Source organism: Thalassophryne amazonica, chromosome 15 (genome assembly GCF_902500255.1).
Source record: "Thalassophryne amazonica chromosome 15, fThaAma1.1, whole genome shotgun sequence".
Taxonomy (NCBI): domain Eukaryota; kingdom Metazoa; phylum Chordata; class Actinopteri; order Batrachoidiformes; family Batrachoididae; genus Thalassophryne; species Thalassophryne amazonica.
The window spans coordinates 5,958,326-5,984,070 of record NC_047117.1 but is presented as its reverse complement, the minus strand read 5'-3'; the positions used below and the strand labels follow the sequence as shown (position 1 = coordinate 5,984,070).

The window sequence follows — 25,745 nt, the reverse complement described above, 5'->3', positions numbered from 1 at the left end:
TTTATCCATTACAGTTACGTGACAATTATTTTTTATTTCTTACTTTGATTATATTTTTTTAATTGTTCATTTTCTTTACTTTTTGCTCTTCTGTTATACAGTAATTGACGTCAAACTTGTTTTCTGGGATGAATTTGATTGTTTCTTCTTTTGAGAATTTAAATTACAGACAATAATGACATGTTAATTTCTACATCAGAAATCATGTGACTGTCTGCATATCAGGCGACTGTCTGCAGGGTCGCGACCCCAAAATCAGAACCCTCTGACTGCTTTTCCACCCAAAGTTTCCCGTTTCTCCAAACTGGTTCTGCTCAGGATCCAAAAGAACGCTGAAGTTTCATTACCTCTCAGAATTCTGAGTTAGTCGTGAGATAGTCTCCCACAATTAATTAAAATCTCTTAACTACCTCCACCAAGGAGATATTGTGCTTTCTACCTGTTTTTTTTTTTTTTCAAACATGATATCTCAAAAAGACATGAACTGATTTCAGTGAATTTCAGTGGTGAGGTAGGCATCCTATCAAAGACAACTTGATTAAATTTTGAAATGGATGCAGAATCAGAATAATTTTAAATTTGTATTTTGTTCCGGTCTTGCATCAGTTTCTATTTTTTTTTTTTTTTTTTTTTCTCTTTTACTTTGGTGAAATGGTGCTCCACCTGTACTCCGGGTCTGTGGAGGACAAATAAACTGAGGACTGTGCAAAGATGCAGATATAACCTAAGAATTTATTTTTCTAATAGACTTGGAACTTTGTGGAATAGCCTGTCTCATCATGTGGCAAATGCTCCAAGTATCATTATTTTTAAAAATACTATAATTTTTTTTTTGCAGTGTTTGATGATTATTTTTACTGTGATTGATCTTTTTTTTTTTACAGTGTATGATCATTTTTTACTGTGAAATTTACGAGTTTTACTGTGATACTTTTTATGACTAATGATGTGTGCTCTTTTATTGCACTTTTATACATGTTTTATACTTCACACACTAAATGAATTATGTGGCTCTGGCTGATGTGTGCACTTTGTGGATGTCCGCTAGTTATGCCTGAACATTTCATCTTGTGAGTTTTTAAAGAAGTAATTAACTGAAGGTTCTGTTTTTTTTTTTTTTTTTTTTTTACATGGACTGAATTTTGCGTCATTTCCACAACATGCGTGTTATCGATGATCCCTTACCTGCTGTGGGCGGAGCTCTGGTTTGTTATTTTGTATCCTGACTGACTTTATTTTCTGTAAAGTTTTATTTTCGCGGCGCTTTTTGATTAAAGGCGCGTTTTAGGCTCCGCGCTGCGCCACGTGGGAGTAAACAAACCTGAGACGGAAACAAACAGACGCTGGTTATCGATTAACCGCATAAGTTTACTTGCGGTCAGTTTGCGCCATCATGCTGCGTTGCAGAAGTTTGGCTCTCCTGTGCAGAACAGCGGGTCAGAACCCGGCCTGGACACGAACCTGGAGCAACCGAACCGGTCTGGACCTGAACGGGATTTACCCGCCTCTGTCCACCCCGTTCACCGACACCGAGGACGTGGACTACCGGAAACTGGAAGAGAACCTGCATAAGTACGCCAAGATCCCCTTTAAAGGTGTGTGTGTGTGTGTGTGTGTGTGTGTGTGTGTGTGTGTGTGTGTGTGTGTGTGTGTGTGTGTGTGTGTGTGTGTGTGTGTGTGTGTGTGTGTGTGTGTGTGTGTGTGTGTGTGTGTGTGTGTGTGTGTGTGTGTGTGTGTGTGTGTGTGTGTGTGTGTGTGTGTGTGTGTGTGTGTGTGTGTGTGTGTGTGTGTGTGTGTGTGTGTGTGTGTGTGTGTGTGTGTGTGTGTGTGTGTGTGTGTGTGTGTGTGTAAGTAACATCGGATTACAAATCGTGCTCTGATTCTTCATGGTAATTTAAAGATGTTGGGATCTGACACATTCGCGTTTTTAGGGATCTGACTGAGAGGATAAAGTTCAACAAAGAGTAAAAGGAAAGAAAAGAAAAAAAAAAAACGCAAAATCATTTCGTGACCTGCGGACGCGTGTCGCCCCCTAGTGCCAGCACTAATCTGTTTCTATTATTATTTTCCATCAGCTTGTAAAATAATTATTTGCGTAACATCTTTCATGCACACTATCGTAACTTAAAACTGTGTTTCAGGAGTGACTTTTAAATTAAGATAAAACAACAAAATAAAACTTTCTAACCATGAGACTAAACACGTTTAAAACAGTGTGAAACCAGTGCTGAGGTATTTAGTGATAAAACAGTATAAGGAAGAAGGTAAATATTCACAAAAAGGTTTTAAGTGGGACAGCAACAAATATGAGTTGGTGACAAATTTAGTCCCATCAAGACAATTTATTACTGTCGGTATTTAAGATCCAGTTTAAATCGGTCATTAATACAGGACCTTGTAAAACCAAGACAGATTAAATTATCTTTAATTTTTCCAGATTAAAACCTGTTTAGAAAAGTTTAAAATGTCTAGATGTTTGCTTCAAACTATGTTTGACAACAGTATGTGTGTTTCATACATATATATATATCTGGGATTTAATTTTTTTTTTTTTATAGGATGTCTGACATGTTTGTGTCTTTCCAGGTCTGGTGGTTCAGGGTTCGAATGGCGAGTTCCCTTTCCTGACTGAGGAGGAGCGGGTAGAGGTGGTGAAGCGCACCCGAAGCTGCCTGCCTCCAGAGAAACTGGTTCTGGCCGGGTCCGGCTGTGAATGTAAGTCTGGATAAGTAATAATGTGTAAAGTGTGCAAAGTGATGACAGCTGGATGTTACATTTCGTTGGTAACACAAAACGAGTTCTTCTGTCTTCTTCTGTGCAGCCACCAGAGCCACAGTCCACCTCACTGAGAAAATGGCGGCAGCCGGCGCCAGCGCTGTCCTCGTTGTAACGCCCTGCTTCTACAAGGGGAAGATGGACAGCCGGGCTCTGATCCAGCACTACACGAAGGTCAGCTAACAGCACAAACACACAGTGCTGATGTGAAACAGGTCAAAACTAAAGCCACACACACAGTAGTTTGTTGTCTAAAGTTAGCACGGCACAGTACCTGCGTTAACTGTAGGGGCAGTAGAGAGAACATGTACTCAGTTGGACCAACAACAAAACAAAAAGGGAAAGTTTGGATGAGAAAACATTTAGATTTTTCTTAGCCAGCTTTTCGTCCGTCCATTTGTCTGTCTCTGTCCTCACCATAACTCCAGTCCTGTTACTGCCAGGGTCTTCAAATTGACAGGGAGCATACTTGGGACACAGACCTTGGACAAGTTCAAAGATGGCTAACCTTGACCTATTTTAAGAGGTTAAAATGTCACATTCTGTTTCAGTCTGTCTTGTTTTGTTTTTGAGTGGTGGGCATGACAGCCAATCAGAGTAGAACTGCACTGTGACATCAGTGGTTGGTCTCTCAAAAAATTTCTTCATTTTGTGTCTGTTTATATATATATATATATATATATATATATATATATATATGGTAAATGGACTGCATTTATATAGTGCTTTACAGTTATGCCTCACATTCACCCCGATGTCGGTGCTGCCATACAAGGCGCTCACTACACACCGGGAGCAATAGGGGATTAAAGGCCTTGCCCAAGGGCCCTTAGTGATTTTCCAGTCAGGCAGATATATATATATATATATATGTGTTTCTCATATATTATGTAAAAGTTAGCGAGAAACAAACACTTCTAAAACTGACAATGCTGTTTTTGGAACCTAATACCACCTCTGAACTTATTTACAAGACATGTAGCGGATGCTAGCATGGTGACATCACAGGCTGGTGCACTTTTATACATGTTTTATACTTCACACACTAAATGAATTATGTGGCTCTGGCTGATGTGTGCACTTTGTGGATGTCCGCTAGTTATGCCTGAACATTTCATCTTGTGAGTTTTTAAAGAAGTAATTAACTGAAGGTTCTGTTTTTTTTTGTTGTTTTTTTTACATGGACTGAATTTTGCGTCATTTCCACAACATGCGTGTTATCGATGATCCCTTACCTGCTGTGGGCGGAGCTCTGGTTTGTTATTTTGTATCCTGACTGATTTTATTTTCTGTAAAGTTTTATTTTCACGGCGCTTTTTGATTAAAGGCGCGTTTTAGGCTCCGCGCTGCGCCACGTGGGAGTAAACAAACCTGAGACGGAAACATTTATATAGTGCTTTACAGTTATGCCTCACATTCACCCCGATGTCAGGGTGCTGCCATACAAGGCGCTCACTACACACCGGGAGCAATAGGGGATTAAAGGCCTTGCCCAAGGGCCCTTAGTGATTTTCCAGTCAGGCAGGGATATATATATATATGTTTCTCATATATTATGTAAAAGTTAGCGAGAAACAAACACTTCTAAAACTGACAATGCTGTTTTTGGAACCTAATACCACCTCTGAACGTATTTACAAGACATGTAGCGGATGCTAGCATGGTGACATCACAGGCTGGTAGCTAGCTGCAAAGCTCCATTTTGTTTGTGTGTAAATATATCCTCTGTCATATATTATGTAAATGCTAGCGAGAAATTAAACACTTCTAAAACTGAAAAAAAAGCTGTTTTTGTAACCTGATAATACCTCTGGAGTCATTTACAAGACATTTTGCAGACATTAGCATGCATGCTAACCTTCGCTAACTCAAAGCTAACTTCCTAAGGAGCTAAATTTGTTTCATTAATACCTGCAGCTGCACAGAGGGTGATCTACAAATATTGTTTGATTTGCACAAGTTCCGTTCTTAAAAACATAAATATTGTTTATGATTGATTGAGGGGCTTTATTGAATATCTACAAACTGTACGCAAGACAATAGGATCTTGCGTTACATGTGGATCACCAGGTCAGAGTTTCCACCCTGGTGAGGTACCATTCGGCAATGGTGTGGTTTTGTGTGTTTGTGCATGCTTGCATACTCTGTTGCCAGTCAGGACCCAGAAGCTTTCTGCCTGGGGTTTGATGCAGCTCCAGCACACACTCCTGGACCTCTTCTGCCCCCTGCTGGATACATACAGATTAGGCATGTCAATTTCATCACTGACAACGATTTGATACGCAGCTCGATACACTACCAGCGACACGATACATATTGCGATACTGACGATACAATGCGATTCACCCCTCTTCCCAATTTGATGCCATTTGATGGTGATTCAATTCCTCACAGTGTGATACGATGCAATTTGGTGCGTTACGATACGATTCAACATGATGCAAAGAAATTATACCAAGAATTTTAATAGAAAATAAGAAGCTGCAATTCAGTATGGTACTATGGTATTCTTCTTCTGCTTCTACTAGAGGCAGAGGATTTGTTTTATTCCTTATAAGCAGCAAATTTACCAGATTCAACATTAAGGAACAAGAATCAGTTCCCTCATATTTGGGACCTGTTTCATCACACTGTCAGAACTTAAACAGTAAACAGTAAGACAACATCACTCTCAATGAGTGACTTAAAGTGAGTCACTCATTGACAGAGTACCGCCTTGGCAAAAGTAATCTGAGATACTTTTCTCACCAGTTTTGCTGCGTTAGTGGGCTCAGCGCCAGCCACGGCATTCTTTCCAAACGACCTGCGTCTTGTCGTTTCCCACCTTTAAAAAAAAAAAAAAAAAAAATTGAAAATGCCTGGTTTAGGTGCGTCAAAAATCTCATAAAACTGCTTGCGCCATTGTCGTGGGCCTCCATTTGAAATAGATTTGTTGCGGTAGAAATGTGCTTTCATGCTTCCGTCTGTGGTGCATTCAATGTGTGTTGCAATTTCATCCATCAGTTGAATCGTTGCACACTGAAAGAATCGATACACTTGCATCGCGCACATTTGTATCTAGATACCGATTCACATTGATTAATCTCCACAGCCCTAGTACAGATAGCTACGACTCCTGAGCGGTACACGACATAAGCTTCTCTTGATGTTATGAGTTGAGGGTCAAAGCTGCGTTGCAACAGGAAACGACAGCTGTTTGAGCAAAGAAAAAATAAAAACTTCATTTTACAGAATTCAGCTCTTGTTGGATCTCTGTCTCCCCCTACAGGTGGCCGACAGCAGTCCGGTGCCCGTGGTTCTGTACAGCGTACCAGCTAACGCGGGGCTGGACGTGCAGCTGGACGCTGTGGTCGAACTGGCTCAGCACCCCAACATCGTGGGCCTCAAAGACAGCGGAGGAGACGTAAGAAAACTATTTTCCACACAGATCCTTCCAACTTCTTCTTCTTCTTCTTGTTGTTTCGGCTGCTGCTGTTCGGAGCCACAGCAGATCATCTGTCTCTCGTTTTCACTAAGATCCTACGTTTTGCAGCAAAGCTGAACAAACACTGCGACAGGCCTGTTTGTATTTTATTTTTTTGCATGTTTTATATTTTGCCCATTTAAAGTTGGTCCAATCTCAGTTTCTCATTTTTCAGATGAACTCACATCACGGGTTCAGTGAATATTACCAGTTTGTAATAAAATGGGCGGGACCAGAAGCCTGGTGACATAGTGACTTCGTAATTGGGCAGCTGTAGCTAGTGCGTAGCTAAGAGATGTGCTAAAATATTTAAAATCACAACAGCAATGTTTAATTTTTAGTCAAATTGATAACTGTAGTAGCCCCATGCTAACTGATTTACACATTTATTACTTTAAAAACAGCAAGTTAATGTGAGAATAAATGTGTTTCACACAAAAATGTAAACTTCACCTTTAAACTGCAGTTCATACCAGTGCTGAACTGTGGAAGGCAGTCCAGACGGATCACAGGACAGCTGTGGTCCGTTACACCGCTACATTCATTGTACCAATTGGACCAGCTAGCATGATCAATACCCCCATAACACTTACGCTTGTATCCAGTCTAGCTAGCGTGATCAATACCCCCATAATAACAGGTGCGCTTGTATCCAGTCTAGCTAGCGTGATCAATACCCCCATAATAACAGGTGCGCTTGTATCCAGTCTAGCTAGCGTGATCAATACCCCCATAATAACACTTGCGCTTGTATCCAGCCTAGCTAGCGTGATCAATACCCCCATAATAACAGCTGCGCTTGTATCCAGCCTAGCTAGCTTGATCAATACCCCCATAATAACAGCTGTGCTTGTATCCAGTCTAGCTAGCGTGATCAATACCCCCATAATAACAGCTGCGCTTGTATCCAGTCTAGCTAGCGTGATCAATACTGCCATAATAACAGTTGCGCTTGTATCCAGCCTAGCTAGCTTGATCAATACCCCCATAATAACACTTGCGCTTGTACCCAGTCTAGCTAGCGTGAGCAATACCCCCATAATAACAGTTGCGCTTGTATCCAGTTTAGCTAGCGTGATCAATACCCCATAACAGTTGCGCTTGTATCCAGCCTAGCTAGCGTGATAAATACCCCCATAATAACAGTTACGCTTGTATCGAGCCTAGCTAGCGTGATAAATACCCCCATAATAACAATTGCGCTTGTATCCAGCCTAGCTAGCTTGATCAGTACCCCCATAATAACACTTGCGCTTGTATCCAGTCTAGCTAGTGTGATCAGTACCCCCATAATAAGTTATGCTTGTATCCAGCCTAGCTAGCTTGATCAATACCCCCATAATAACAATTGCGCTTGTATCCAGTCTAGCTAGTGTGATCGGTACCCCCATAATAACAGTTGCGCTTGTATCCAGTCTTGTCTTCCGTGTGACTGCTAACTGTACTGATCTAGTTTGGAACATGTATTCCAGAATTTTATAAACCAGATTTACGTGGATAGTTAGCATGACAGCCGCTTCCATTTTGGGCAATGTTTACTTTCATTGCCCAAAATCTTGAGGTTACTGTGACGTCTTTTTGACGCTCTGCACACTGTAACGGCATGAACTGTGTGTAACGTTTGCACACGTCGCTGGTTTTTGTATCAAGACTCTGATCACCAGGCACTGTTGTTGCTATGGTGATTTTAAATGTCTGGTCGCTTTTCTGGCATTCCGTCCGATTGTCAGCAGCTGCCAATCAAAGTCTGATTTCACTGTTCATCAGCAGCAAAACTTGAACTCTGGTGTTGGGCTGTCTGTTTTTACTGAAGATCCTCTTTTCTGGAAGAACCTCAAACTAAAGGAGAGTTGATTTTTGTTCAAGGGGGTCAGTGGCAGGGTCACATGTTCATAGCTCCTCACACCTTTTAGTTTTGTGTGGGAGGAGTTATCGAGCAGCAGCAAATAGATTTCTGATTTGGGAAGCAGCAGTTTGTCCACCGGCTTGAAGACAGGAATGTGGGCGTAGTTCAAGCACAGCATGAACCTTCTCGGCGTGGGCGTGAAGAGGCCTAACACAGACAACAATGGGTCACTTAGACAGCGGCAAACTAGTTTCAGAAATGAGTTTGACAGCTTTCGCTGTTTGGCAGATGGTTTGATCAAAAACTTTTTCATTTAAGTGGATGTTTCTTACATAATCTGTGTACAGAGCGGTCAGTCACTTGAGTTAGTCGCTGTCATCGTGTTCGCTGGCGTATGAGGCAGCAAAGACTGATCCGCCACAGCAACGCTGGAAAGTTAGTGACACGTGTTTGGCTTTCAATGACCAGCATGTTGGTTCTCAGCCCGCCTGTCTGACTTTGGACCAACATTTAGAGATTTATTTGCACTAGACTTCATCATGAAAAGAAAGGTTCGGTGCCCCCCGATCTTTCTTGACTCCATGGAGCAGTCAGTAGATCTCATATTTGTGATGGACTGGTGTGGGCGGGGCATAAAATTAATCTACTACTAATGCCATGTTAAGATACCCCAATTCCAATTAAGTTGGGACGTTGTGTGAAATGTAAATAAATACAGAATACAATGATTTGCAAATCCTCTTCAACCTATATTCAGTTGAATTCACCACAAAGACAAGATATTTAATGTTCAAACTGATAAACTATTTTGTTTTGTGCAAATATTTGATCATTTTGAAATGGATGCCTGCAACACGTTTCAAAAAGTTGGGACAGGGGCAACAAAAGACTGGGAAAGTTGATGAAAGCTCAATGAACACCTGTTTGGAACATTCCATAGGTGAACATGTTAATTGGAAACTGCTGAGTGTCATGATTGGGTATAAAATGAACATCCCCAAAAGGCTCAGCCGTTCACAAGCAAAGATGGGGCGAGGATCACCACTTTGTGAACAACTGCGTGAAAAAATAGTTCAACAGTTTAAGAACAATGTTTCTCAATGTTCAGTTGCAAGGAATTTGGGGATTCCATCATCTACAGTCCATAATATAATCAGAAGATTCAGAGAATCTGGAGAGCTTTGTACATGTAAGCGGCTAGGCCGAAAATCAGCATTGAATACCCGTGACCTTTGTTCCCTCAGACGGCACTGCATTAAAAACCAACATCATTGTGTAAAGGATCTTGCAGGGGTGGTGGCCAAGTGGTTAATGCGCTTGGTTTCAGTTCAGAAGGTTCCGGGTTCAAATCCCACCCCTGCCACATTTCTCCATGTAATGTGGAGTTGCGTCAGGAAGGGCATCCGGCGTAAAACTTGTGCCAATTCAACATGCAGATCCACCTTGGATTTGCTGTGGCGACCCCGAGTGCAAACAAGGGAGCAGCCGAAGGGACTTACTATTGTGTAAAGGATCTTACCGCGTGGGCTCAGGAACACTTCAGAAAACCATTGTGCGTTAACACAGTTTGTCACTACATCTACAAGTGCAAGTTAAAACTCTACCATGCAAAGCGAAAGCTCTATATCAACAACATCCAGAAACGCCGCCACCTTCTCTGGGCCCGAGCTCATTTGAAATGGACAGACACAAAGTGGAAAAGTGTGCTGTGGTCTGATGAGTCCACATTTCAAATTGTTTTTGGAAATCATGAACATCGTGTCCACCGGACAAAAGAGGAAAAAGACCATCCAGATTATTACCAGCGCAAAGTTCAAAAGCCAGCATCTGTGATGGTATGGGGGTGTGTTAGTGCCCATGGCATGGACAACTTACACATCTGTGATGGCACCATCAATGCTGAAAGGTACATCCAGGTTTTGGAGCAACACATGCTGCCATCCAAGCAACGTCTTTTTCAGGGACGTCCCTGCTTATTTCAGCAAGACAATGCCAAGCCACATTCTGCACGTTTTACAACAGCGTGGCTTCGTAGTAAAAGAGTGCGGGTACTAGACTGGCCTGCCTGCAGTCCAGACCTGTCGCCCATTGAAAATGTGTGGCGCATTATGATGCGCAAAATATGACAACGGAGACCCCGGACTGTTGAACAACTGAAGTCGTACATCAAGCAAGAATGGGAAAGAATTCCACCTACAAAGCTTCAACAATTAGTGTCCTCAGTTCCCAAACGCTTATTGAGTGTTGTTAGAAGGAAAGGTGATGTAACACAGTGGTAAACATACCACTGTCCCAGCTTTTTTGAAACGTGCTGCAGGCATCCATTTCAAAATGAGCAAATATTTGCACAAAAACAATAAAGTTTATCAGTTTGAACATTAAATATCTTGTCTTTGTGGTGTATTCAATTGAAGAGAGGTTGAAGAGGATTTGCAAATCACTGTATTCTGTTTTTAATTTACATTTTACACAACGTCCCAACTTCATTGGAACTGGGGCTCTATATTATAATAAAGGTATAATTCAACCTTAACCACTGCAAAAAAGCACATGAAAATCAATACATAACTCAATTAATACAACCCTGATCCTGTTTTCCAGAGATGTGTGTGTGTGTGAGAGAGAGACAGACACCCCTGATCTAAAGACACAAGCTGAAGAAAATCAGTTTGGTGATAAAAGTTTGCACCAAATATTTATGAAGCAGCTGTTAATGAAACTCCAGGAATGTACATGATTAATATAATATATAATATAATATATCTAACATTATATAATATATAATATAATATAATAATATCTAATAAAGAAAAAAATTCACAATTCGTTTAACACATTACATTTTTTTTACGACTTACAAATCAATTAAACAATAGGCTTCTTACTACAATTTTACAAATTATGCTCTTTATTCCTGTAAACCTACAAGAAAATGTAAAATAATAACATTTCTTGGTTATAAAATTTTCGACTGTTCCTGAACTCACCACTGTCTTATCACACATCTGCCAGGAAGTATAACCAAATCTAAGTTTACAATGGTGATAATTCATCAAAATCACTTTATTCTAAGTTTTTCGTTTATAAAAATTTGCCCCCAAATAAACCTTTTGCTCTTTTCAGTTCAAGTACCAAAATAAATCAAATTTATTTGTACAACATTTGAAGTAAAAAAAAAAAAAATCAAAGTGTTCATCATAGTAAAAATAGTGAAATAGCTCAATGAAAAGAAAATCTAAACATCGTAAAAACAAGTCAAAACAAATGGCAAAATAAAATCCTGCAAATAACTGGCTGCAGGGATGTAAGAAAAACCTCTAGGGTGCGCTGCTGTGCATCACCAGTGAAGTTCCTGGTCCCACCCGGGGTTGATTAAGTCCCGGTTGCTTCGGAGTAGAATGCAAGTCACTTCAAACACCAAAATAAAATCTTGCAAAGTAACAAATATACAGTAAGTAATACAGTCGTTATAAGCAACAGGAAATACACCAAGGAGACCCAACCACACAACTTACCAGGACAAACAACCACACATGAACAAACAGTGACAGCAACAGTCTGTTGTCTAATTAGTGAGCAGCCATACGCTAATCTAGGACACCAGAGTCTTGATCCCCTTGAGAGCACCCAAAACCAAATTGTGGTGATGGCCACAAACACACAACATCCACACACAGAGACCCAGATCACAGCTAAATATCCGATCACTACTATGGCTGGAGTGTTGGGCCAAGACAAAAGTACAGAACCTTAAAATATGACGTGGACCACTCCGGCACGTCAGAAGCCATACAGCCGACTGCACTCAACAGACGGAAATGGGTCCAGGATGCAGGGCCTCAGGTTAAACCAGGAGAAAATGGGCAGCAGAAGGGCACAGAGGCCAGGAAGGGCAGCCACCGGGACAGCACGACGAAACACCAGGGGAGCAGCCCGGTGGTGCCGGAACTCCCCCAGCGCAGTCAGCAGGACCTCACCTCCCCACCCTGGACCCCACCCCAAACACCAGAGCCCAAGATTGTGAGACTGTCCAAGCGAGAGCGGGGCAACACCCCACCCCACGGAGACTACGGCCCCCAACTCCCCAGCAGCCGTCCACCCCCCAGTGCCAACACCCGTGCCCCACCGCAGCCACCCCCCCCACCCCAACAGGCCGCAGGACCATGGGCTCCACAAGCTCCAGAGTAGGGCCCCGAGACCACGGCAGAACCGGTGAGGCAGACGCAACCTAAAACCCAATATGATGTGCGTGCATGTACTAAGCTGGTGAAGGTGCAGTGCAGGGAGGCTGCTCTTAAATTCACTGGATACCAGAACAGGTGTGATATCATCAGATCTTCCTGGTTTTAGTCAAAACTCTAGCAGCTGGACAAATAAAATAAATAAATATTCTGCACTCTGCAGTAACTCGGCTAAGAGAGACGGTCACATGACAGAAATTCAGCCAAAGTTCAACTGAACTGCAGCTGGAGACAAAAGCACAGAGAGAACATCCGGAGAGAAATGATAGAACAAACCAAGTAACACACACACACACACACACACACACACACACACACACACACACACACACACACACACACACACACACACACACACACACAGCTCGTGCTGTGCCCCATCCTGCCCACAAATCCAAATCCTTTTCCCAAAAACACTGTTACATTTGTATTTCCACAAATGTTGTATAAATACCATGTTTTTCAGTGTTTAAAAAAAATGTAACTACTGGTCAAAGAATTCATTTCATTCATTCATTTACGAGGTCTGTCCAAAAAGTATCGGACCTTTTTATTTTTTTCAAAAACCATATGGATTTGAATCACGTGTGATTGCATCAGCCAAGCTTGAACCTTCGTGCGCATGCGTGAGTTTTTTCACGCCTGTCGGTTGCGTCATTCGCCTGTGAGCAGGCTTTGTGTGAGCAGTGGTCCACCCCTCTCGTCTGATTTTTATTGCGAATAAATGTCTGAATGATTTGGAGCTTTACTGCATTAAATTTTTCCAGAAACTGTGAGAGACCTCCAGGTGGACACCATTCGGAAAATTAATATGGCTTTCAGGGACGATTTTATGGGGATTACACAGATTAAGGAGTGATCCAGCCAGTTTAAAGACCGCCCACAGTTGCTGAGAGCGCGCTGCGCTCCGAGCGCCCATCGACAGGCTGAATCAACCAGATCATTTCCAACATGAAGGCTTTGTTGATCCGGGACGTCGTTTGACTTACACAAAAATGGCAGGAGACGTGGACATCAGCACTTTTTCGGCACATTCTACTGTTACAGGAGTTTTTTTCATGGAAAAAGAAGCGGAGGATTGCGCCACCGTGCCGCTCATGGTGCAGGACAAAACCACCTCTGTGTTGATCTCACAGGACGGCTTTCAGATGGCTTTCAGACGGCTTCCAGTTGCTTTTCAGTCGTGTGAATATTCGAGAAATTGTGCATGAGCTGGACATGTCCCAACATGTCCTGTGAGGCTTCATCACGGCATTGCTTTGCGCCATGCGGCTCCGTCCTGACGCGTGGAACTCCTCCGCATGTCTGTCTCAGTGTGCCGAAAAAGTGCAGATGTCCACGTCTTCCGCAATTCCTGTACTAGTCAGACGACATACCGGATCAAGACAGCGTCCAGTTTAGAAATGAACGGCACATTCCACTGTTACAGGAGTTTTTGTCATGGAAAGAGGAGCGGAGGAATTCCGCGCGTCGCGGTGGAGCCGCATGGCGCAAAGCAACACCGTGATGAAGCCTCACAGGACATGTTCTGGCATGTCCAGCTCATGCGCAATTTCTCGGATATTCACACGACTGAAAAGCAACTGGAAGCCGTCTGAAAGCCGTCCTGTGAGACCAACACGGAGGTGGTTTTGTCCCGCGCCATGAGCGGCATGGTGGCACAATCCTCCGCTTCTTTTTCCATGAAAAATCTCCTGTAACAGTGGAATGTGCCGAAAAAGTACTGATGTCCACGCCTCCTGCCATTTTTGTGTAAGTCAGACAACGTCCCGGATCAACAAAGCCTTCACGTTGGAAATTATCTGGTTGTTTCAGCGGGGTTTGAGCCTGTCGATCGGCGCTCGGAGCGCAGCGCGCTCTCAGCAGTTGTGGGCAGTCTTTAAACCGTCTGGATCACTCCTTAATCTGTGTAATCCCCATAAAATCGTCCCTGAAAGCCACAGTAATTTTCCGAATGGTGTCCACCTGGAGGTCTCTCACAGTTTCTGGAAAAAATTTGATGCAGCAAAGCTCCAAATCGTTCAGACATTTATTCGCAATAAAAATCCGACGAGAGGGGTGGACCACTGCTCACACAAAGCCTGCTCACAGGCGAATGACGCAACCGACAGGCGTGAAAAAACTCACGCATGTGCACGAAGGTTCAAGGTTGGCTGATGCAATCACACGTGATTCAAATCCATATGGTTTTTGAAAAAAATAAAAAGGTCCGTTACTTTTTGGACAGACCTCGTATAGCATTATATCTTTACGATACTGCATAAAATGTTGTTTTTTTTATTTTACATACCCGTAGCCACGACTGTGCCGTTTCCACAGAGGTGCAGTGACAGATGAGCCACAATGAGTAAAAACTAAACCTCCCAGAAACTGAGTTCAGAGGTTTAATCCTAAAGTGAAAACAAATTTCAACACGACTGAATTAAAAAGCATTTAAAACCTGAAATGGAGACGTTTGGCGTCTGTCAATAACTAAAAAATGCGTCTTCTATTTCCACAAACTAAACAATGCGTCTTCAACACACTGAAGGTGGCTCAAATTGTAAAAGTCAAAAATCAGTCTTCTAAGGAGACTTGGTGTTTTTTTGATTGTTGTTTTTTGTGATGTAAAGATGTTCGGTGCCTTGGGTGTCGTTAAAGTTCTGTCTCGACTTCTCTGATGCTGTTTGTGCAGCCCACGCTCCGGCGCCGCCGTCTATTCAACATGCCAGACGTGCAAATTCAGAGCGCAACCAGACAAAAGTACACTAAATAAATAAATTCAACTTCTCTCTACAGTCCCAACAATTAACCTCGATGAGTCGAATAATTACAACACCTACTTGTATCTCTGTCTGCAGCGAACCTGAGAAATAGTCACAAACGCTGAATGTCACATGATTAATAGGTTTTTGTTGGTTGCAGCAAATGTGTGACATTAATATGAAAAACTTAATGAATTTAAAGCTATTTTTTGCACGTGTGGTCTGTTTGTCTCGTAAAAGAATTAATAGCTTCACATAAAAATATAACAGCAGCACGAGTGAGACATTCTTGTATTCAGCTCCTGCTCGGTTCAAATAGATGATTAAGCTGCACGTTCAGAGGTTAGCATTACAGTCTCATGTACGGTGGCCATGAAAGGCAAAATAGAAAACAATTTTGACCTTGCCGGTGTTCTGTCGAGATGAGGTGCGTCGTCGAGATGAGGTTCCTCGTGTAACTGCACGTGTGCACTGAAAAAATTAGTTGACGAAGTTCGCTTATTTTGATGGGCAAGTAAATGTATAAATTGTTCATCAGGACATAGTAATGTATAACATCTACTCACTATAAAACGATAAGTATTTTTAACCTGGAGTTAGCTTATTTCAAAGTAGGCAAAATATACATATACATACATTTATGCTCCTAACGTAAAATACAGAAAATGTTTTACTTACTAGGCTATAAATACACTGAATACAATTAATAAAAAAAAAACTTTGACAGAAAAAACAAAATGCGCATGCGCAGTTGCATCATCTCCACATGTGCAGTTGCGCGAGGCACCTCATCTCGACGGGTGACGTCTTCAAGTCCGGGATAGAGTGATGTGCGCATGCGCAGTAGCGCGACGCACCTCATCTCAACATCTTCAAGTTCGGGGTAGAGCGATGTGCATATGTACAACCCCTGGCAAAAATTATGGAATCACCGGCCTCAGAGGATTTTCATTCAGTTGTTTAATTTTGTAGAAAAAAAGCAGATCACAGACATGACACAAAACTAAAGTCATTTCAAATGGCAACTTTCTGGCTTTAAGAAACACTATAAGAAATCAAGAAAAAAAGATTGTGGCAGTCAGTAACGGTTACTTTTTTAGACCAAGCAGAGGAAAAAAATATGGAATCACTCAATTCTGAGGAAAAAATTATGGAATCACCCTGTAAATTTTCATCCCCCAAATTAACACCTGCATCAAATCAGATCTGAGGAAAAAATTATGGAATCATGAAAAACAAAACAACGCTCCAACACATCACTAGTATTTTGTTGCACCACCTCTGGCTTTTATAACAGCTTGCAGTCTCTGAGGCATGGACTTAATGAGTGACAAACAGTACTCTTCATCAATCTGGCTCCAACTTTCTCTGATTGCTGTTGCCAGATCAGCTTTGCAGGTTGGAGCCTTGTCATGGACCATTTTCTTCAACTTCCACCAAAGATTTTCAATTGGATTAAGATCCGGACTATTTGCAGGCCATGACATTGACCCTATGTGTCTTTTTGCAAGGAATGTTTTTGCAGTTTTTGCTCTATGGCAAGATGCATTATCATCTTGAAAAATGATTTCATCATCCCCAAACATCCTTTCAATTGTCCAAAATATCAACATAAACTTGTGCATTTATTGATGATGTAATGACAGCCATCTCCCCAGTGCCTTTACCTGACATGCAGCCCCATATCATCAATGACTGTGGAAATTTACATGTTCTCTTCAGGCAGTCATCTTTATAAATCTCATTGGAAAGGCACCAAACAAAAGTTCCATCATCATCACCTTGCCCAATGCAGATTCGAGATTCATCACTGAATATGACTTTCATCCAGTCATCCACAATCCACAATTGCTTTTCCTTAGCCCATTGTAACCTTGTTTTTTTATGTTTAGGTGTTAATGATGCCTTTCGTTTAGCTTTTATGTATGTAAATCCCATTTCCTTTAGGCGGTTTCTTACAGTTCGGTCACAGACGTTGACTCCAGTTTCCTCCCATTCGTTCCTCATTTGTTTTGTTGTACATTTTTCGATTTTTGAGACATATTGCTTTAAGTTTTCTGTCTTGACGCTTTGATGTCTTCCTTGGTCTACCAGTATGTTTGCCTTTAACAACCTTCCCATGTTGTTTGTATTTGGTCCAGAGTTTAGACACAGCTGACTGTGAACAACCAACATCTTTTGCAACATTGCGTGATGATTTACTCTCTTTTAAGAGTTTGATAATCCTCTCCTTTGTTTCAATTGACATCTCTCGTGTTGGAGCCATGATTCATGTCAGTCCACTTGGTGCAACAGCTCTCCAAGGTGTGATCACTCCTTTTTAGATGCAGACTAACGAGCAGATCTGATATGATGCAGGTGTTAGTTTTGGGATGAAAATTTACAGGGTGATTCCAGAATTTTTTCCTCAGAATTGAGTGATTCCATATTTTTTTCCTCTGTTTGGTCTAAAAAAGTAACCGTTACTGACTGCCACAATCTTTTTTTCTTGATTTCTTATAGTGTTTCTTAAAGCCAGAAAGTTGCCATTTGAAATGACTTTAGTTTTGTGTCATGTCTGTGATCTGCTTTTTTTCTACAAAATTAAACAACTGAATGAACATCCTCCGAGGCCGGTGATTCCATAATTTTTGCCAGGGGTTGTAAGCAATTACAAAATCCACCTCCTTATATGTGCCAAATAAACAAATAAATAAATAAAAATTCACTTTGTCATTATGGGGTCTTGTGAGTAGAATTTTTTTTTTGGGGGGGGGGGGGGGGTTAATCCATTTTGGAATAGGGCTGTAACATAAAAAATATGGAAAAAGTGAAGCACTGTGAATACTTCCCAGATGCACCATACATTCATAGGTTTTGCACTTTAGGGCCCTCTCATAGACACTGTGCTAAAACAGTACGACCCACACAGTATATTATTATTATTATTACTTTTTTCTTGTCACCTTTTCTTTCTCTAGCTTTGGAGTTTTTTTAAGAGGTTTCAGTGAGCAGCATGAGCTTTTTTTTTTAACCTGATTGATTGATGATAGATCCATCAGTCATGGTTCTGATGGAAAAAATGACTGATTGGCATTGGGCAGTTAAAAATAGACCCTGTCCAGCGACGCTGGTGGCGAGTGAAAAAGGAGTCAGTACTGACGGTTTCCCCTGCGGAGCCACTTCTCTTTGAACATTTCCGGTTCATTTGGATTCGGCGCTTCACGTCGATTGACAAAAGCAAACTAAAGGAGGCAAAATAAAACAATCTGATCTATTATTCATGAGACTGTCCCGTCACCGTCACCGTCTTCTGAAGTCGACTCCTCTTTTGTCTTCCCACTCGGGACTCGTCTGTGTGCCGTCTCCTCTCGGGGTGTTGAATCATCCCATCCTCCAAAAACCTTGTCTCAGGTTGAGCGATTTGTTTATGTCGGGTTTCTCGCCGTCTCTTGTGGCGACAACATAGTCGATATTAGTCCTGACAGCAGGGAGGAGGGGCAGCTTAATTTTTTTTTTAATGTTCTCCCCGTCTGTCTCCTTGTGTTCCTCCTCAGATCACCAGGATGAGCCTGATTGTTCACAAAACCAAAACGCAGGACTTCCAGGTGTTGGCAGGCTCTGCGGGGTTTCTCATGGCTGCCTATTGTGTTGGTAAGAAAGACGACTAATCGCGGTCGGACTTCTCACAGCGAGCGCTCAGAAACCTTCGCACTCCCCCGCTGTGCACGTTTTCATCAGAAACTAAACTGACTTTTTGTTCCTTTTAAGTGAAGCTTCACAGTAGTTTCATTTTTACTATTCAGGAAAAGCAAAGTTTGAATGCGGGGCCATCGTGGCTGTCATTCCCAGTGGTGTCTGACTTTTATTTGTGGTTCTAAATGAATTGTGATAACTTTATTGTTTTTGGTTATGACCTGTTCATCTCTGAACATGATCTCGAACACGATACACTGAAGGCAAAAACCCATGAAAGACATTCCCTTGTAAGGTCACATGACCAGCAAGGTCAGCAACAGGTCCGTGGAAACTAGAGTCGGACTGGTATAGATTTTTTTTTTCTGGATCTGATAGCAATACTGATATTAGGGAGTAAAAAATGTATCTGCATATATCAATCAATCAATTTTATTTATATAGCGCCAAATCACAACAAACAGTTGTCCCAAGGCGCTTTATATTGTAAGGCAAGGCCATACAATAATTACGTAAAAACCCCAACGGTCAAAACGACCCCCTGTGAGCAAGCACTTGGCGACAGTGGGAAGGAAAAACTCCCTTTTAACAGGAAGAAACCTCCAGCAGAACCAGGCTCAGGGAGGGGCAGTCTTCTGCTGGGACTGGTTGGGGCTGAGGGAGAGAACCAGGAAAAAGACATGCTGTGGAGGGGAGCAGAGATCAATCACTAATGATTAAATGCAGAGTGGTGCATACAGAGCAAAAAGAGAAAGAAACAGTGCATCATGGGAACCCCCCAGCAGTCTACGTCTGTAGCAGCATAACTAAGGGATGGTTCAGGGTCACCTGATCCAGCCCTAACTATAAGCTTTAGCAAAAAGGAAAGTTTTAAGCCTAATCTTAAAAGTAGAGAGGGTGTCTGTCTCCCTGATCTGAATTGGGAGCTGGTTCCACAGGAGAGGAGCCTGAAAGCTGAAGGCTCTGCCTCCCATTCTACTCTTACAAACCCTAGGAACTACAAGTAAGCCTGCAGTCTGAGAGCGAAGCGCTCTATTGGGGTGATATGGTACTATGAGGTCCCTAAGATAAGATGGGACCTGATTATTCAAAACCTTATAAGTAAGAAGAAGAATTTTAAATTCTATTCTAGAATTAACAGGAAGCCAATGAAGAGAGGCCAGTATGGGTGAAATATGCTCTCTCCTTCTATATATATATATATATATATATATATATATATATATATATATATATACACACTCAACAAAATATAAATGCAACACTTTTGGTTTTGCTCCCATTTTGTATGAGATGAACTCAAAGATCTAAAACTTTTTCCACATATACAATATCACCATTTCCCTCAAATATTGTTGACAAACCAGTCTAAATCTGTGATAGTGAGCACTTCTCCTTTGCTGAGATAATCCATCCCACCTCACAGGTGTGCCATATCAAGATGCTGATTAGACACCATGATTAGATTTAGAGCAAAACCAAAAGTGTTGCGTTTATATTTTTGTTGAGTGTGTGTGTGTGTGTGTGTAAAAAATTGCCCATAAGTGCAGGGATACAACTGTAAGATGACTTCACTCAGACTGGCAGTTACTGGTTCATATCATTCTACATTCGTATAAAATAGACTGTCTCTTTTTTGGTCCCGTCTAACTGGTGGCATCACAACCACTTGTGTCTTATCACCATCAAAAAAAAAAAAAAATCAGTGCTGATTGAAAATGAATGGCAGTTTGTCTTTCTGCCTCTGTCTCCGGTAACTAACGTGACCAAGGGGTGATGGGGTCCCAGCCATGCTTGACAGCTTTGTAATCAATGCAGTTAGAGCACCCTCTGCTGGACACACTACACAATTACACAGTTTGTAACAGTCAAAGTGTTTTTCTGCTTTGTTTATTCAGTAAAATAAAAGTTTTCATATCGGCAAAAATAACTGCAATATTGATATGTTTGTGAAAGGCTCATATCGGCCAATATATCGGTCGGACTTTACTGGAAACATCAGGATTCAAAATGTTACATTAGTCTAAATGTAGCAAACCCACATCAGCACAACAGCCCACCCAGCTGTAAATATGAGGGCACTTCAAAAGTTCTGACTCGGTAAACATCACAACACAAAGATTAATCTTGCATTATTTCTCAACATAGTTTTCCTGAACTTCAGTCAAGGTCACATCTCGAGCGTCCAGATACTTTTGTTTCCAGGTGACAAACTTTAGACCAGACCCCTGAAAGTGGGCGTGTTCCTACCATCCAGGGTGGCAAAACTTACACCCATAATGTACTGGGTATGTAGCCTTAATATTTATGTATGGTGGCCATCCCAGGGTGGTAGCTATGGTCAGGTTGGGGTCAATGAAGTGGACAGGGGTCAAGATTAAAAATGCTCCAATCATTGTAAAATTATGAGTATACCACATTATTAGTCTGATCAAGAAGATTCCAAAAAGGTGGCATCTGGATGACCTATGACTGAATGTTAGCTGCTCACAACGACCAGAACACAAAACAAAATGGGAAATTTACATCTGCTTGGATCAGGTTCATGAAGTTTGATGCATTTGAATAGCGGCGATGTAAAATGGCGTGTCCTTCGCCTCCTGTGATCTCTGAGCATTGATTAACTGACACAGTGGGACTCACTTTGATTCTCAGGTATTTTAATGAGTCCTGTTCTCACTCCGACAGCCTCTGACCTCCGTAACCCAAACCGGGCAGTAATTGGCTCTTTGCTTGGTGCATTTTGGGTAATATTAACAAACCCCGGTGGTGAAATCGCTGCAGAATCACTGGAAGGTTTCTACTGTTATTGGCAGCTGGCGTATATTTGAGTTTATTTTTATTTTAACTGATAAAAGTCCTTGTTTCATTTCAGCCTTTTAACTCCAGGTCGGTGTTGTTGTGCAGGTGCAGTGGGCGGAGTCTGTGCGCTGGCCAACATTCTGGGCCGGGAGCTGTGTGATTTGGGGAATTTGTGCGTGAACGGCCGCTGGCAGGAAGCCAGAGCTCTGCAGCAGCGGCTCATCGAACCCAACGCCGCTGTGAGTTCCATCTGCTGCACCACCAAACCACACCTTACACTGAGTTCTGATCAGGTGTCATGGGAGGCGCCTTTGTTGCGTTGCCTGTTAGGGTCCATAAGTATTTGGACAGTGACAGTTTTGTTTTAGACCCCCCAGTATGAAATACAGGGGGATATAGCGATCAGCATGTCTGTATGTCCATCCGTCCGCTTTCACTTGTTAGCACGATATCGCAAGAACCAGTTGACTAATTTAATTTATATTTTACGACGTGATGATCCCCGACACTTCGATTACTGATTTGTGGGGATCGGGGGTTTATGTCATCTCCTGTTGACTCTTGTTTCTAAAGAAACAAGTCAAAGTTCCAGCCTTCTTTTTTAATTAAAAAAAAGAAAAAGTTGATGTCCTAATTAAAAAAAAAAATCCACATAAATGACACTTTCATCAATAATCATTCAATAATACAATAATTACAAAAACTGATTAAATGCAACCTGTTTTTTTTTTAAAAACTACAAATAAACATACTTTTAAATGATATTTCTGGCCTGATTTACTGATATGAAGGTCGACTGTCACCAAAAGAATGCATCACATCAGACATGGAATCTGCACCCAATTACTGTTATGATGACGGGCTGTAGCACAAACTAAAAACCCGTCACTGTGGAGGACAAAACAAACTAAATATTAAATCAGTCCTTTTTCCACATTTCTGTACTTGCTTTCTTTTGTTCAGTAGTGTGCGCCTGACAGCGTCTGCCTGAAACACCTCGCGTGGAACATTTTAATATACAAGTAGGTACATTAAGTTCACTGTGGACTCACTACAGTTTTGTCCTTTTTCCCCCATCAACTGTATAATCCAGAGTTTGACTCACAGAGGTCAATGTGGAGCTCCGACCAAAAGAAGACAAAAGTGAGGTTTCTGCAGAGGACAACGGTCATGTGACTTTTTTTAGTCCCTGCAATGGTTTTAAAAACTTTTTATTTTTCATAGCTGTCAGTTGTTTTCCAGCCATAGAAAGTCCAGTGAAAGCTGATATTTATCTACTGATGTCATTTTTCTTTTCCAGCAGATTCAGCTGATGCTGCTCATTAATGACGGGGAAACGGGTGCAAACACACGAGCGCACCCACACAACATAAATCCAAACTGATGAGTGTGAAAAATTAACCATTTAATATTTATCTCATTTTGCTCTCTCTCTCTGTGTACACGTACGAACAGTGAGGAAATATGAGGCAAAGTCTGCTCAAAATCCAGCATATATGTCAAAAAAGCAGATGATCTCTGTGGAAATGTGACATAATGTGTAGCACACAAACTCACCATGAGACAAAAACACACCAGGGCTGTTGAAGCAGTTACAAAGAAGCATGTTTTCTCATCATCTTTGCGGGATTGGGTGCCTTTTAAGCCGCTTGGCAGCTGCTGCCATCCTGTGTAAAGGGGGTTTAAATCTTTAAATGTGCCTGACGTTCACAGTGAATGATTTTTATATATATATATATATATATATATACATATTATTATTATTCTGTCTACTGTCAATTGCCAAACACCTCAGTTTCAAATGTGCAATGTACAGACGTAATCAAACATTTCTATTTTGGTCTTAATAAATATTGCATGTGCAAACCTCACCTATTTACATGTTCAACACCCACAAAATTGTGCATTCAGGTTGACACGCCCTATTGCATATTAATGAAGACAGACATGCTAAATGTGTTATTCTGCACATAGGACAGACTCAATCCACAGTGTGCAGTTAACAAATCTACATGCACTTTTTTCTCAGAAGCTATGGTATCTGTGCATGTTTTTCTAAATGCAAACCTTTTATAAATCAGGCCTTTTTTTACAAAACAAAAAAATCGTAACTTTTGCACGCTGCTGTACACGTTTGGTGTCACTTCGTACATGTAGCTGTTGGTCACATTTTTTTTTTCTGATTGAACATGGAAACTCACTTGAACATTATGTTGCTAGGTAACCAAGAAGTTTGGAGTTCCCGCCCTGAAGCAGGCGATGGAGTGGTTTGGTTTCCACGGCGGCGCCTGTCGATTGCCTCTTCAGCCACTCACGGAGGCTGAAATTCAGCAGCTCAGGCGAGATTTACATCTAATGGCTGGTTGTGAGGTGACATCTGGAACCTGTGGCGGCTCATTTTGACCGCGTGAAAATCAACCTGCAGATGAAAATCAGCACCAACCCGCTCAGACAACTTAATATGTTTCCTGATAAATACTGACATGAATTCTTCATTTTAAAAATAAAATATACATCAACTTCTCTGTGCATTTAGTTTTCATTTATGCATTTAATTTTCTTACTGCAATGCAGTCGAGTTATAAGTTTTAACTGTTGCAGCCTTTTTTGTGCTCTTGATTTTACAATAAAAGATGATACACTTCAATATTTCTACTTTACATGGATGTTTTTGTCTTCTTCCAAACTGAGTCAAATGTACAACTGTTTTAAAGTTGTGGACCTACACTCAGACATCCTGTGAAGAGTTTTTGCGGAAAGCAGCAGATACACAATCACATCTGGTACACACATTAAAATAGCATATTTTATCCACACTGTTCACAGAAAAAATGAAATATGAACAAATAAATAAAATCAAAGGTGTTTGACTCCCCCTCTCAAAAAAAACCCCACCCAGAAATAGCAGTTTATTTGTGATTTCACCAAAATTGTAAAATGTATTAATTTACACAAATACCAACATGATAAAGCATCTTTACTGCTCCTACATTAAAAATACTTCAAAGAATCAACCTCAAACAGGAGACCTGAGACTCATTTATATTTGTGCAATTCAGATGGAATTAAAAACAATATCAGTTGTAAATATATGAGGGGCGATTGAGAAGTTTTGAGCCTGTCCCAGAAAAGTTGAGGCCTGGCTCTCCACCGTTGCATTCTGAGAAACTGACATTCCTCAACAATGTGTGAAGTTTCCTAATTGCCCTTGTATTTATAATGTTAGATACAGCACTTTCAGAACACTGCAGAGTTTGTCATCACCTCACTTGTAAACATCAGGAAAGAACTGAATTTGTTGAATCCACTGATTGGGGCAAATTGTATTAAAATATTGGCTGCAAAAATGGCAATTTGTTGAATGACTTATAAAGGCGGTCAAATGGTGTCAATTTCATTTAATCGGTAAAATGGTTCTTAAAATGGAACAATAGTTTCACCTGGTGGCCATTTAACATTATTGCAAGTGAAATGGAATGAATGCAGGTACAATAGAATTTCACCAACAGTTCTTGTCATTCTATACACAACAAAATACAGCACTTTGTTTTGCTCACATTCTTCAAAAGTTGAATTAAAAAAACATCTAAGAGTTGTACGTGCACATCAGGTTTCTTTGTTAAAATCTGTGAGCATGTCACTTTGCTAAGACTTTCTGTCACCTGTAAGATGCTGATTAAACAGTGTGATTATTGCACAGACGTGCTTTGGACTGGTCACAATAAAAGTCCACTTGAACATCTGCAGTTGATCTCAGTGTATGAGAAATAATAAACAAAAATGCTGAATTTCTATTTTTGCATGAATTATTCTAAAATGTTAAAAGGATGTGGACCTCGGTGCTGCAGTCTTGTTTCTAGACCAGCATCTGAAAAATAAATTCAGCCCCTCAGTGTGAAGGTTGGCATCGGGCTCTGCCCCGCTGGCTTTCTGTAGGACAGAAAAGGTCGCAGGTTAATTTGGTCTTAAATATGAATAATAAATGTTTCCACTTAGAGCTCTGAACCGGCGTGTCCTGGGGTCAGGAGGCGGCAGAGTTTTAGGTCTTCTTCAGTTTACAGCAGAAATAATTGGTGCTGAATTCTGATGTGACAAAGTTAAAAGCTGTAATTATCATGGTTAATTAAAGACGTGTGGCAGGTCGCCATGGCAATAAGAGCCTTCAGCTACTTCAAACAACAGTTTCTTTCATATGACTG

The 25,745-nt window shown here is 41.2% G+C and overlaps 1 protein-coding gene across 1 annotated transcript; it reads left to right on the top strand.

The window, feature by feature from the left end:
- Positions 1 to 1,190: 1,190 nt before the first annotated feature.
- hoga1 (4-hydroxy-2-oxoglutarate aldolase 1) lies at positions 1,191 to 24,148 on the top strand. Its single transcript, XM_034189161.1, is given in 8 exon segments — positions 1,191 to 1,595; positions 2,587 to 2,715; positions 2,822 to 2,949; positions 6,044 to 6,178; positions 18,606 to 18,702; positions 21,652 to 21,785; positions 23,767 to 23,887; positions 23,890 to 24,148. Coding segments are annotated over 8 exon segments (972 nt in total). The 5' UTR covers positions 1,191 to 1,393; the 3' UTR covers positions 23,916 to 24,148.
- Positions 24,149 to 25,745: the final 1,597 nt, after the last annotated feature.